The sequence below is a fragment of the Arachis ipaensis genome, chromosome B05, assembly GCF_000816755.2.
Source record: "Arachis ipaensis cultivar K30076 chromosome B05, Araip1.1, whole genome shotgun sequence".
Lineage (NCBI taxonomy): Eukaryota > Viridiplantae > Streptophyta > Magnoliopsida > Fabales > Fabaceae > Arachis > Arachis ipaensis.
Genome location: NC_029789.2, coordinates 67,664,199 through 67,679,376, shown reverse-complemented (window position 1 = coordinate 67,679,376; position 15,178 = coordinate 67,664,199). Strand labels below are relative to the sequence as shown.

General features: G+C 38.7%; 1 protein-coding gene across 1 annotated transcript; it reads left to right on the top strand.

Moving 5' to 3' along the window:
- LOC107640684 lies at positions 1,941-2,927 on the top strand. Its single transcript, XM_016344188.1, has one exon. The coding sequence runs from the start codon at positions 1,941-1,943 to the stop codon at positions 2,925-2,927; it is 987 nt and encodes a 328-aa protein (XP_016199674.1).

The following is a 15,178-nucleotide window of genomic DNA, read 5'->3' as shown; positions in this document are numbered from 1 at the left end:
AAGGCAAGTATTGGATGAAAGAAGTGAGGAGAAAACCATGCAAAGTGGGAGAACTCATGAAGAAATGAGGGAACCGTAAAGCTGTCAAGCCTGACCTCTTTGCACTCAATCGACCATAACTTGAGCTATAGAGGTCCAAATGAGGCAATTCCAATTGCGTTGGAAAGCCAACATCCGGGGCTTCGAAATAATAAAAAATTCGTCATATGTTTCTTCACATATAAGGGCACGCATGCGCCATGTACGTGTGCGCACCGATGGAGCTGCATAGGTCCACTTTTTGCACTTCGTTGGGGGTGATTTCTAGCTCATTTTGGGCCCAATAAAACTCATTTATGATGCTATTGAATCCAAGGATTGAGGGGGGAATGAACCAAGTAGTCATAGTTTAGTTTTTCATCATGTTTTCGGAAGAATTCTAGAGAGAGAGGCTCTCTCCTCTCTCTAGATTTAGGATAGAAATTAGGGTAAGGTTAGGTTAATCACTCTCCAATTTCTCTTTCAATTCTTGTTTTGATCTTAATTCTCATTCTATTTTAATGTTCTATTGTCTTAATCTTCTTAGTTTCTCTTGTTAATTTCTTATTTTGCCTCTTTTATGTTGATGAACCATTGTTGGATCTTAATTTTCTTTAATGAAATTTTATGTTTTCATGCTCTTTTATGTTTATCTTTATTGTTATTATTGATTTCTTGCTTATGTTAGTTATGGGTTTCCTTTAATTCTTGCATTTTATGATGTTTACTTTTCTTGCACACTAAGTGTTTGATAAAATGTTTCCTCTAGTTTTTGAGTAGTTTTCTTTACTCTTGGCCTAGGCTAAGGAAATTGAGTGACCTTGAGTCATTGGGTCTCAATGATTTGGTGATTTAAGAACCCTTGGTGATCAATTTGATACTCATTGACACCAACCCACTACTAATCTAATTAGTAGGTAGGTTGGGACTTATGGGTTGATGTGATCAAAGCTATTTGACGTACTTCAGGTCTAGGAGTAGATATTGCATACTTAAGACTTTTGGAAGTAGATTTAATGAGCTTGGCCTCTCATAATTATCAATATATAGTTTGCAGACAAGGATGGTGATCTCAATTACCTATGTCTAGCCAAGAGATCTTTTCCTTTATTTTATTAGTTCTTGTCATTTTACCTTCTTGTCATTTACTTTTTTTGTCAAACTATAAAATCAAACCCCCCTTGCATCTTCATAGCCAATAATCATACACTTCATTGCAATTCCTTGTGAGATGACCCGGAGTTCAAATACTTCGGTTAATTTTTATTGGAGTTTGTACTTGTGACAACCAAATTTTTGATTGGGAGGATTGTTTGTTGGTTTAGAACTATACTTGCAACGAGAATTCATTCATTTGAGGAAATTCTATACCATCACAATGATTCACTCATCAACAACCCACTTAACAAGATTCTCAAAGTTTTTCTAGTCTTGAATTAGCCTTAGGAAAGCTATCCCAAGCCACTGTCTCATTCATGGAGGATACAAAGACCAACCTCAAGAATCAAGGAGCTTCATTGAGAAATTTGGAAGTGGAAGTGGGCCAAATTTCTCAACAGTTAGCAAAACCTACTCAAATGTTTCCAAGTGATACTATCCCAAACCCTGAAGAAGAATGTAAAACCATTAGTGGAAGGGTGCTGGGAAATGAAGAAGATGAAACTCATGTTGCAAAGAATAAAGTAGAAGCTTCTAAGAGTGATAATTTGCAAGAAGGGAACGTGACACCTTCCACTCAACAGAAATAAATTCTAGCCTCCAAGGATGCACCAAAGGAGAAGATCCAAGTTCCTAAATTCAATCCAAGAATTTCATACCCTCAAAGATTGCAAAAAGAGGCCAAGGATCAACAATTTTCTAAGTTCCTGGAAGTCTTCAAAAAGTTCCAAATAAATATCCCTTTTGCTGAAGCTCTTGAACAAATGCCCTTATATGCAAAGCTCATGAAGGAGTTAATTTCCAAGAAAAGAAATTGGAGGGAGAATGAAACCGTGGTGCTTACCAAGGAGTGTAGTGCCATTATTCAAAAGAACCTGCCTGAGAAATTGAAGGATTCAGGAAGCTTTGTGATAGCTTGCACCATTGGAGATGTGACTGTTGAAAGGGCTTTGTGTGATCTTGGAGCTCGTATTAATCTCATGCCATTATCCTTAATGTGCAAGCTCCAAATTGAAGAGGTAAAACCTACCCAAATCTCTTTACAACTTGATGACCGTTCTTTGAAACTTCCTTTAGGTGTTGTTGAGAATTTACTGGTAAAGGTGAAGACATTCATATTCCCTGCAGATTTTCTCATCTTGGATATGGAAGAGGATGTCAATGCCTCTATTATATTGGGGAGACCTTTTCTTGCTACAGGGAGAGCATTAATTGATGTTCAAAAAGGTGAATTAATATTAAGGGTGAATGATGAACACATTGTGCTCAATGTATTTAAAGCTCTACAGCATCCTAATGATTACACATATTGCATGAAAATTGACATCATTAATCCATTGGTGCAAGAGACATTAGAAGAAGAAGAACTTAATGAATCACTTAAGTCCTCTGTCAAAGTTGAAGTTGGTGAGATTGAAGAAAGAGCACCACCCAAGGAAGTATCATACATTCCTTCAACGGATGAGGGACCACTAAAGCTTGAATTAAAGCCTCTGCCTCCTTCTCTAAAATATGCTTTCCTTGGAGAGTCAGAGGCATATCCTGTGATCATTAATTCTTCATTGAACACTTGTGAAGAGGCGTTAATCAAGGTGCTAAAGGAACACAAGACAGCAATTGGATGGACTATTGGTGACCTTAAGGGAATAAGTCCTACTATGTATATACACAAAATTCTACTTGAAGAAGATGTTAAACCAATAGTACAAGCACAAAGAAGCCTTAATCCTACAATGAAGGAAGTGGTCTAGAAGGAAGTGATGAAGTTGTTGGAAGCCGGCATCATTTACCCGATCTCTGATAGCCCTTGGGTGAGTCCGGTTCAAGTTGTTCCCAAGAAAAGAGGTGTGGCCGTGGTAGCCAATGACAAGAATGAACTCATTCCTACAAGGACTGTGACTAGGTGGAGGATGTGTATTGATTATAGGCGGCTCAACATAGTCACAAGGAAGGACCACTTCCCTCTTCCTTTTATTGATAAGATGTTAGATAGGTTGGCCGGGCATGCTTTTTATTGCTTCTTGGATGGATACTCCGGCTACAACCAAATAGCGGTAGACCCTCATGGTCAAGAGAAAATAGTGGTCACATGCCCCTTTGGAGTCTTTGCTAATCGTCGTATGCCTTTCGATTTGTGCAATGCTCCTGTGACTTTCCAAAGGTGCATGCTTTCTATATTTTCTGATATGAATAAAAAATTTATTGAGGTTTTTATTGATGAATTCTCTGTTTATGGTGATTCCTTTGAAGCATTCTCGCAACATCTAGCTTTAGTATTGAGAAGGTGCCAAGAAACTAACCTGGTTTTAAATTGGGAAGTGTCATTTTATGGTTACAGAAAGTATAGTTCTTGCGCACCGCATCTCAAGCAAAGGCATAGAAGTTGACAAAGCCAAGGTGGATGTCATTGAGAAGCTACCACCCCTTGTGAATACAAAAGGGATAACGAATTTCTTGGGTCATGCAGGCATCTATAGAAGATTCATTAAAAATTTTACCAAAATAGCAAAACCATTAAGTAATCTTCTAGTTACTGATGCTCCTTTTCATTCTGATGAAGAGTGCCTGCATGCCTTTAAAACTCTCAAGGCCAGGCTTATCCCTGCACCCATTATTGCTCCTCCTAATTGGATATTACCATTTGAATGGATGTGTGATGTAAGTGATGTTGCAATTGGAGCTGTTCTGGGACAAAGACAAGATAAACTTTTGCATGTTATATACTATATAATCAGGGTGCTCAATGATGCTCAAAGGAATTATACAATTATTGAGAATGAGCTACTTGCTATGGTATTCGCATTTGATAAGTTTAGATCCTATTTAGTTGGTTCAAAGATTATTGTTTACAATGATCACTTAGCTCTTAAGTACCTTTTGAATAAGCAGGATTCTAAACCAAGGTTGATTAGGTGGATGCTCCTCTTATAAGAGTTTGATATTGAAATCAGAGATAGAAAAGGTTCCGAGAATCAAGTAGCCGACTATCTCTCTCGAATTGAACTTGTGAAAGCTCAAGAAGCTCCACCTCCACTTGAGGATGAGTTTCTTGATGAGCATTTATATGTGATTCAAAATACACCATAGTTTGCTGATATGGCCAATTACAAGGCTGGAAGGATAATAATAAAGGAACTTACTAGGCAACAAATTAAAAAGTTACAACGTAATGCCAGCGGTATTTCCTTTTGGATGATCCATATTTGTTCAAGAGGTGTTCGGACAGCATTATCCGAAGATGTGTCTTAGAAGATGGGACTCTATAGATTTTTTGGCATTGCCATAGTTCTGAGTCTGGTGGGCATTTTGGTGGAGAAAAGACAGTGACAAAGGTCCTTCAATGCAGATTTTACTGGGCCACAATCTTCAAGGTTGCAAGGGAATTTGTGAAGAATTGTGATCCCTGTCAAAGAGCCGATGCCTTGATGGTTGAACTATTTGATTTTTAGGGCATACACTTCATGGGACCATTCCCTTCTTCCTACTCTAATAATTACATCTTGGTGGCTGTTGACTATGTCTCTAAATGGGTGGAGGCTGCACTTCTGGCCACCAATGATGCTAAGGTGGTGATGAGTTTCCTTAAGAAATACATCTTCAATAGCTTTGGTGTTCCCCGAATCTTAATCAGTGATGGCGGAAGCCACTTCTACAATAAACAGTTAGATGCACTTCTTCTGAGGTATGGTGTTAAGCATAAAGTAGCCACTCCTTATCATCTTCAAACTAGTGGCCAAGTGAAGGTCTCTAATAGAGAACTCAAGAGAATTCTGAAGAAGACTGTGAGTTCTTCAAGGAAGGATTAGGCCAAGAAAATCATGATGCCCTTTGGGAATGCTGCACATTCTTTAAGATCCTAATTGGGATGTCACCTTATCAACTTGTCTATGGCAAAGCCTATCACCTGCCAGTGGAATTAGAGCACAGAGCTTATTAAGCAACAAAGTTCCTGATCTTTGATGCAAAAGCGGCTGGGGAGAAACGGCTCCTTCAAATCAATGAACTTGATGAGTTTTGAATGGAGGCCTATGAGAATTCGAAGCTCTATAAAGAGAAGACCAAGATGTGGCATGATAAGAGGATAGCCTCAAGGACTTTTGTGACTGGACAATTAGTACTTCTATACTCCAGGTTGAAGCTCTACCGTGGAAAGCAAAAGTCTAGGAGGTCCAAACCTTTTACTATCAGCAAGGTCTCACTCTATGGTCATGTGGAGATTATGGAAGGCAAAGCCTAGAGGGGTAAACCATCAAGCTAGTGACGTTAAAGAAGTGCTTGTTGGGAGGCAACCCAATGTTTAATATCATTTGATTTTATGTTTTTATTTATTTAAGTCTTACTTTTTGTCTTCTTTCATATTCTGCATGAACATTGATTTGAGTTGGTGTAAGAAAATTATGTATTGATACATGATCTAGGCTAAGTTAGGTGTGGTGGAGTTTTCACGTGGCACGTCACTCTTTCACGTACCACGGGGAGCTAAAATTTTGTTTACATAGCTTCTGTTAAGGCACAACGTGGTGCATGAAACAACCACGTACAATGTGGCTGAATTGCACACCCCCAGGGCATTCCATAGACCCTGCATGAAACGTGTAAAAATCCACATCCCACACCAAAGAGGGGTCATGCATACGCATGCATGTGTGCGTACGCATGCAAGTGTGCGTACGCACCAGTTGCATTTCACGTCCTACATGAAGATTGTCACGTACAATGTGAAGCTCCAAAATTACTCCCAAGGGCACTTTTTCATTTCACGTACCACATGAATTTGACCCCGTCCCACGTCAAGCTATCATACCACCCCCTGGGACTTCTTTCATTCACGTACTATGTGAATTAAGTCATGTACCATGCCATACACAACATACACCTCTAGGGACACTCAAATTGTTGGTGTGCAACGTCCCACGCTATATATCAAAGTGGCATCCCATCTCCCATTTCATGCGCAACATGAGAACCTTAGCTCTTTACGCTAGGCACTACGCCACACTCCAGGATCAAGAATTCTTTGGTGTGTAACGTGATAACCATAGAGTATCACGCCATGTATCCTAGTGCACCCTTGGGACACCATTTTGAGCTCTAGTGTCCATGCATTATCCATTTTGATTTCATTTTGTTTACACCACAACCAAACATAAGTTTGGTGTAGTGGCCTCCATGCATGCAACATAAATGTACACCTAGCTCTTCACATCATGTACTTCATGCACAAATTACTTTTTTATTTTCTTTCATTTTATATTTGTTTTCCCTCCTTTGTTATCACTTGAAATTGTTTTTATATGTAGTGCCTATGACTACTCAAGGAATCAGGGAATCTCTACAAGCTCCATCATCATCACTATTGATCTGATCAAGGCACATGCATTGGCTCTCCTTTTTGCATGATTAACTCCAAAAGACATCAAAGCGATGCATACACCTCACCCTGCTAAACAAAGAATTAAAGATACTTGTCTTGGCTGGCTCACATATTACATGCATTGGTTCTTCTTTCCCCAGGCTAATAATCATTCCACACCATAATCCTTACAAATTTTGTCTTCACCCTCTTTATAGCCTCGGACACACCCTCACCCCGTTGCATCCCTTGGATGCCCACTTTCAATCCTCACCATTCATTTTACTATCCTCCATCATGATAAATACCATCACCCTTATCTCTTTATGCATCATGTTTCTTACCATCTTTTATCACTATCACCATAGTACTCCACATCCCTCCTTTCATTGTCATCACCATTCATTTATCTCCCTACTTTCCATCTTTCACTTCCCATTCTATCTTTGTTTTTTTTGCTTTGGAATAAGCAAATCATCTAAGTTTGGTGTTAGTTTTGATATAGCAAGCTACATCAAATATCATGGCTCCGAAGAAAGCCTCTACTTCAAACAAAAGATAGGGAAAGGAACCAATGGCAACTTTATATGACTTCACAAGGTTCCTTTTAAGCTTTCATGAAAATCTCTTTTACACTTCTATGTGTGGCAAGAAGATTATTTCTGAAGGACCTTTCCATCTAAGAAGGGGGGAGTACCCCAAAATCATGGATCAAATTGGGATGAGGAGGTGGCAAGTTCTCTATGACCCTATTCAAAGAGGGGCAACTTTTGATTCAAGAATTCTATGCCAATGCATGCCTTACCAATGCACAAACACATGATGAAAGACCTCTAAAATACAAGAGCCTTTTGAGAAGCAAGAAAATTGATTTCAGTCCTTAGATTGAGAATATCAACCTCATCGTCATCAGATCTCACATTTGCAGAGAGACAAAAGCATGATCCAAGGCTTGATGAAGTAATCCGAGACCTTGCTTTGCCGGGTGCACAATGGATCATGGGAGCTTCGGACAAGGCATTCCATTTGAGAAGGAGTGAGCTTAAGCCAATTGCAAGGGGTTGGATAGAGTTTGTCCATCATTTAATCTCAGCAACAAGTAACTGATCTGAGGTTACTATGGCTAGAGCAATCATGATTCACTATATCATGATTGGTCAAGAGGTGAGAGTTGATAAAATAATTCCAAATAAGATATACCATTTTGCTTCCAACCCAAGCTCAAGATCTCCACTGGGGTTTCCTAGAATTATTTATCGTCTCTCTGAAGTGAATGGTACTTCGGTAGAGAATGACATTCTAATTTCACTAGGACAACTAATCACTAAGAAGACAATGAAAAAGATAAAAGCACAACCTCCTCAAGAAGCTCAAGAAGAAGAGGCTCAATAAGCTCAAGAAGAAGAGCAAGCAACTCAAGAGGGAGAGCAAAAGGATCAAGAAGCTCAACACCCTGAGGTTCCTCCACAACAAGGAGTAGAGTGGCAACAAATGTATGCTATAATACAAGAACTCTCTGCACAATAAGCAGAATTTATGAGAGACTTCCAAGAGAAAAAAGCCTTGCAAGAAGCCCATTACAAAGAATTTCAAGATTTTAGGGCCTTGCAGAGGGCAAATCATAAAGAGTTCCAAGAATACAATGCACTATACGAAGCTCGGTATGACGCTGAAGAATCTTGGCAACTTCACATGCATGCCAAGATGAACTACTGAACTTAGGCTCAAAATGCAGCACACCCAAACATCACTCTATATGAAAAGGTATCCCACATCTATGGGAATGAGGTTCAGAGGATAAACAAGGAGTGTGCTGAGTGGAGGGAGAGAGAAGTGAAAGCCCGTGGCCTTTGGAACCTAAAAGGTAAAGCTAGTCAATCTGTGGCAGAAATTTGGGAACCAAGGGGAGCACAAGAAGATGATGATGTTGAGGAAGGCAATAATAATAATTGTTATCAAGTTCCCTTTTCACTCTTGTTATCCATCTCTATTATGTTTTTATAATATGTTGCTTTACTTTATGCTATTGCATTTGCTTTAATTGTGTTTCCTTATCCTCTGTTTTGTCCACTTAACTACCACGTGTACTGTGCTCCTAAGCACTCTAATCATATGAAAAAGAGTTTCTTAGATGGAGGAAAGCTAAATCCTATTAAAAAATTCTTTCATGAATAATGGTGGTATATGCTTGTAATTTTCATGGACTGAGCCACAAAATGATGATAATGCATGAGCAAGAATGATGATTCCTTATGAGCATGAGACTTAGAGAAGTATTATGAGATCTCTGACCAAAAGAAAAGATCCTTGAACTTGAATTAAAAAAAAAGAGAAAGAAAAGAGAGAAAAGAAAGAAGTAGCAACCAACAGAACAAAGAAAGAAAATCAAGATGAAGATCAAAGGTTGCAAAGCTCTGAGCATCAATGCTTAACAAGGCCTACTATGTGTTTGTGGTGTGATTGTTTAAGGATAGGACTCGAGCGACAAGATCTGAGGGGTACTTTATCACCCGGTAACTTAAACCAATTGGTTCGGGATTACCGATCGAACACCGACCATCAAGAGTTCCCTTGAGGCAGAGCATTTAGAAACCCAAAGAGGTTCTGGACACGATGGCGGGAATTTACAATCTTTAACTATACGCTTGTGGTGCGGATGTATCAAGGAGTGGCTTGGGTAATTAGGTCCGAAGGGTGCCTCAACACCCGATAACTTGCTAAAGTAAAATCGCAAAATTAAAAGCGCACGAAGAAATTTAAGGTTCATAAACATGTTTATAAAAGCAAGAATAGAGGGTCAAGAGTACAAAATATCAAGCTCTGAACTCAGTCTACGAAGCTAAGGCTGGCGAAAGGATAGTCATATAAATACATATAAGGAACCATAACCCAAAATACATAAAAGTAACCCTAGTTCTCCATAAACTTCTATGAGGTGGAACAGTAAAGTATATATATACATAAGGAGAGTCTATACATATAGATATAACAAAATGGAACAAAATATAAAATCCCAAAGCCCATTTCGCTACAGAGAACTCCAGATGCCTAGCGAGGTGCCTCTCAACCTGCATCTGAAAAATACAAATATACGTATGGAATGAGAATCGGGGGTTCTCAACATGGTAAAGGTGCCGCATACATAAGATATAAGGTCCCGGGAAAGCCAGAGGCAATCCTAGAATGCCGACACTCATATTATAAACTTAAAGAACTAAAACAGAAACCATAACTCAAGGTGGTTTTCTAAGGGTTTCTATCTCAACTAAAACTTAAACCTAACCCTCAATCCTCCTCCTTTCTCCAATCCTCCAACACCAGAGAACCGCACATACAACCAAGTAGACAATAACAAACACAGGTAGAATACAAGTACTGCAGGTAGCAAATATAACAATTAACATGATAATTTCACTTAGGAATTCCCAAATAATGCACAAACAAGCAATTCAAATAATATGCATATGATGCATGCTTGTCCTATGGTTGATGAGTATCATCTGTCGGTTATCAAGCCAACCCAACAAGTCGGCTGCTAAACCCTGGACTGTCCCTCGATGCGCATCCCCAATAGTCTAGACATAGCTTTTTCTCATTCATATATATAAATTTTTGCTCGTTAGGGGATATCCTTCCCGAGAATTTATAAGTGCCCAGTCACCCTTACGTCGTAGGGTCAACAGAGTATCGAGTCTCTATAAGGACCCAATTTTCAATATGTCTAGATCATACCGAAAACTGAGCGCTACCAATTTGTCTTCCTAATTATTATCTATTATTTATCATATGAGCCTGGTTCGTTGTTAAAAGCGTAGTTAATTTGCGAGGTATTTTTTTTTTGAAAATGTTTGGATTAATAGACAGAATCATTTATAATCAATTCATAAATAAATACGAACGGGGTGCAGACGTTGGCTGGTCTCACAGTATATACATATAATCAGAGAACGATATTCACCCTAGACTTAGAGAACTATCTAGAGCAGAATCCTCTTCTTGCGAATGGTCATCAGCGAACTATGCTAAGGTACTCTTACTTCCATCTGAAGGGGGAAGGGAGAGAGAAGGGGTAAGAACTGGGGAGTTCTTAGTAGGGTCGGGGTTATTAGTTATGTTCATTAATTCTATGTTGTTTAGCAGACTATTAACAGAATAAAAGAAGCAGTAATTAGAAAACACAGATAAGTAGAGAAGATAGAGAAAACAGATAGCAGAACATAAACAGAAGAATACAAGAAAATAACACAAGCACAGAGAATGGAATACAAACAAGGAAAGCATACATTCATACCACAATCATAACAAAGGAAATGCGCAACCAAGTATGATGCATGTCTAGCCCTAGCGCAGGTAATGAGCTCATCTGTCGGTTTCTACCCGCTCCCGACGTAACCCAAAGCAGCTGAAACGGGTATGATTTTCCAGTCAGCATAGGTACAGTTCTCACTAACTGACGTATGCGTCATATCCTCTATAAGCAAACTCTACCTTACAGGTGGCGGCATTCCAGCCGTGTATGAAATCATATTCTCTGTAAGTAATCCTTGCCTTACAGATGCGGCATTCTAGCCGTGTATGAATTAATATCCTCTGCAAGTGATCACAGGTTATCAGTTGTAGGTACAGCTCTCAATAGCTGTGTAACACTGGAAAACGTTCTGTGGTCGTACCACTATCTATCGGACTGCCTTCACGTAGCAGATCATTACATAATCATTCTCATTATCATCATTCATCTTCATTCTCATTATTCATCATCATTTTCACATTCTTATGCAATACCTCTTCCTTTCTCTGTTCAATCATACTGTACAAACTTTACATCTTTCACTTTTACAATATCCTGGCTCAAACCATTTCTCTTTGTATCTCTTTACTTTACTCTGGTTACTCTGTGCTCTGTGTTACTTTATTCTGCTTTGATTTATCTGTTTAACATGTGTATTTAAAGCTTATGTAAATTTCGGTATGAATAGTTAGCCTGTCCCAGGTATAGGTTCATTAAGTCTATACTGAAACAGTTTAACTTTTCAGCAACCAATTTTTACCAAAATTCAAAATAAATTTCCAGCCACTAAAACCCCATCTTTTCTACATGATTTTAACACAAATTGAACCTCAATTTAAGCTCTAGGGTTTCGTTTTCCAGAAGCCACAAGAACACACATTCATAGCTTGAATTTCATCAAATTTCATCAAATTTTTACCAAAATTTCAACAAGAATTACTCATACAAACAATCAATTTCAAGCACAGCCAAACCATATCATAATTACACGACTCAAACACAATCAATCAAGATTAAATTCGTCAATCCCTACCTGGTTTTGCTACTCCTAATTCGGTTAAACTTTCAGGTGGTCCTTAAGCACTTTTTCCTCCTAAATCACATCAAGAACAACTTTAAATCCAAAAACTCTCAACTGACCAAATCTCACTCAGTATGTTAGGAAGAGATATCTCACCTTAGACTTGCTGTAAATTCACGTTTCTTGGCCCTCAAGTCAAGTTAAGCATGCCTCCTAAGGAAGAACATCAAGAAAACACATGTTTTGCATGGTTTTTCTTGAAAACCGAATTGAAATGGGAGGGAGACAGCCATATCACCTTATTTCCATCCTTGATAAGTTACATGGTTATGTAGAGGAAGAAGAGAGGATCATTTTGGTAAAATCGGAGTTTTGATTTGAGTTTTAGTTCAGAAGAAATCAAGCTTTGAAGATTAAGTGTTCATGAAAGTTTCTCTCTTTTCTCTCTTGTTATTTTCGGCCAAAATGATGAAATGAGACAGACTTGGAGGTCTTGGAGGTGTAAGGTGTGTTGTGATTGGTTGGCTTGGAGGTGGATTAAAATAATATTGAAATATCTCTGGTGTACAACTACTAAAACTAGGTGTATCGGAACACTCGTAAAAACATCTCTAAAAATTATTTTCTGAGCTACTAGCATAAATTACACTAGTAACATATTTATTATGAGAATAAAACATGAATAATGAGGCCTTAGCATTGCTAAAGTCATCAGAGAGTTCTGGTGCTAAGCTGCACCAGTAAACCGTAAACCCGGTTAAACCGATTTTCTGTTTTTAACAAAAACAGACCAGGTAACCTTATAATGTCATTCAATCATTTTCTAATACTAATATAATGATAATATTATACTATTATCTCTCTCCTCTCATGAATTGAGTCCGGTTCGTCAAACAGAGACTATTTACGAAAATCAGAATCAAAACTGCCAACCGATACGGTTCAAAAACTAGGTTCTTCGCGATTGCATTATCGAGCTTGCCTCAGAGGAGGTTCTAACTTAAGGATGACATAATGATAATGAGGATTGAGATGCTTGATGATATAACGGAGGTGTTCCCTTTACTGATCTTTCGGAGAAATTCGTACTTTCAGAAAACATCTCATGTACTCAAAAATCACGGTTGTTACATTCCACCCTCCTAAAGAAAAATTTTGCCCTCAAAATTTCAGTTCCCTGAGAATAGATGCGGACAATCAGCTCTCATTTTATCTTCCAATTCCCAAGTGTGCTCTTCTTTTCCTCTTTGTTCCCAAGCTACTTTGACTAAGCGAACAGTCTTGCCTCTTAAGCGAACAGTCTTCCCTTTACTGTTTCTGGTTATGAAACATGACTCTCATCGGGAACATATTTCTTAAGTTGCGAGACATAAAAAAAACATCATGAAGGTTTGATAAATAAGGAGGAAGGGCTATTTGATAAGTTACTAGACTGACTCTTTTAAGTATTTGGAAAGGTTCTATGTATCGTGGGTTAAGCTTTTTAGTCTTAAGGGCTCTACCTATTCCAGTAATCAAAGTTACTTCTAGAAAGACATGGTTTCCCTCACTAAACTCTAAAGGTCTACGTCTATTATCGGCATAGCTCTTTTGACGGCCTTGTGCTGTCTGGATCTTCCGACGAATCTCCTTTATCTTCTCAGTAGTTTCTTACACTAAGTTTGGACCTAAGACACTAGCTTCCCCATCGTCATTCCAACACAATGGTGTCCGACATCTTCTTTCGTAGAGAGCTTCGTATGGTGCCATCCTGATACTTTATTGGCAACTATTGTTGTAGCCAAATTCGACCAACAGCATATACTTATCCCAGCTGCTTTGGTTGTCTATCATACATAATCGTAACATGTCTTCTAATGTCTGGATTGTCTGCTCTGATTGTCCGTCTATCTGAGGATGGTATGCTATACTCGTGTGCAATTCTGTTTCCAACGCTTTCTGAAAAGCTCCCCAAAATCTAGTAGTAAACCTCGAAACTCAATCTGAGACAATTTACGAAGGTATCCTATGTAGTCATACGATTTCTTGAATATATATTCGTTCCAACCTTTCTAAAGTATAGTCAACCCGAATCGGAAGGAAGTGCGCTGACTTTGTCAACCTGTCCACAATTACCCAGATGGTATCGTGTCCTGTTGAGGTCCTTAGCAATCCCGTGACAAAATCTATAGTAATCTGCTTCCATTTCCATTGTGGTATTTCTAAGGGTTGCAGGGTTCCTGATAGCTTCTGATGTTCTGTCTTCATCTTCTGGCAGGTTAAACATTTTGAGACATAATCAGCTACTTTTTTCTTTAAGCCCAGCCACCAGAACATTTGTTTCAAATCTAGATACATCTTTGTCACTCCAGGATGCATAGAAAATCTACTTTGGTGAGCTTCAACAAGAATATTTTGTCACAATTCTCCAGAGTTAAGCACACAAATTCTGTTCTTGTACCTCTATAGGCCACTACAAATCCTGTCTCACAGCTTCTGGTTCTTCTGTGTTCATCCGTCTCAACATCGTCATCATTTCTGAGTCCTGTACTTGTGCTTGCTGAATACTAATCTTAAAATCTGGTGTTATACGCAATTGGACCAAACGGAATCCACTTGACGTCTCAGTCATAGCCAACTTAAGGTCCTCAAATTCTGCGAGTAATTTTTCTTCCTGTATCATCATCCAAGAGATACTCAAATTCTTCCTGCTTAAAGCGTTTGCCACCACGTTCGCTTTCCCTGGGTGATAACTTAATTTGAAATCATAGTCCTTCAAAAATTCCATCCACCTTCGCTGTCCAGAATTCGCACTTTGGTAGTTTATCATATAACTTCCGAGTCCTCAGTGTCTGCAATACAGTCCTTAGATGCTCTTCATGCACTCTTTCTGTCTTCGAATAGATGAGAATATCGTCTATGAAAACTACTACAAACTAATCAAGGTACGGACGGAAAATACGATTCATGTAATCCATGAAAATCGTAGGAGCATTAGTTAGTCCAAACGACATAACCGTATACTTATAGTGACCATAACGAGTTCTAAATATAGTCTTCGGTATATCTGATTTTTTCACTCGAATCTAGTGATAGCTCGATCGCAAATCAATCTTCGAGAACACAGTTGCACCTTCCAACTGATCCATCAAATCATCTATCCGTGGAAGTGGATACTTGTTCTTGATAGTGTCTTTATTTAGCTGTCGGTAATCTACGCAAAGTTTGATTCCACCGTCCTTCTTCTTTACTAGCAATACTGGAGCTCCCCAAGATGATGCACTAGGACGAATAAATTCTTTTCCAAGTATCTCATCCAACTACTTCTTCAACTTTGCAAGTTCCAGTGGTGACATCCGGC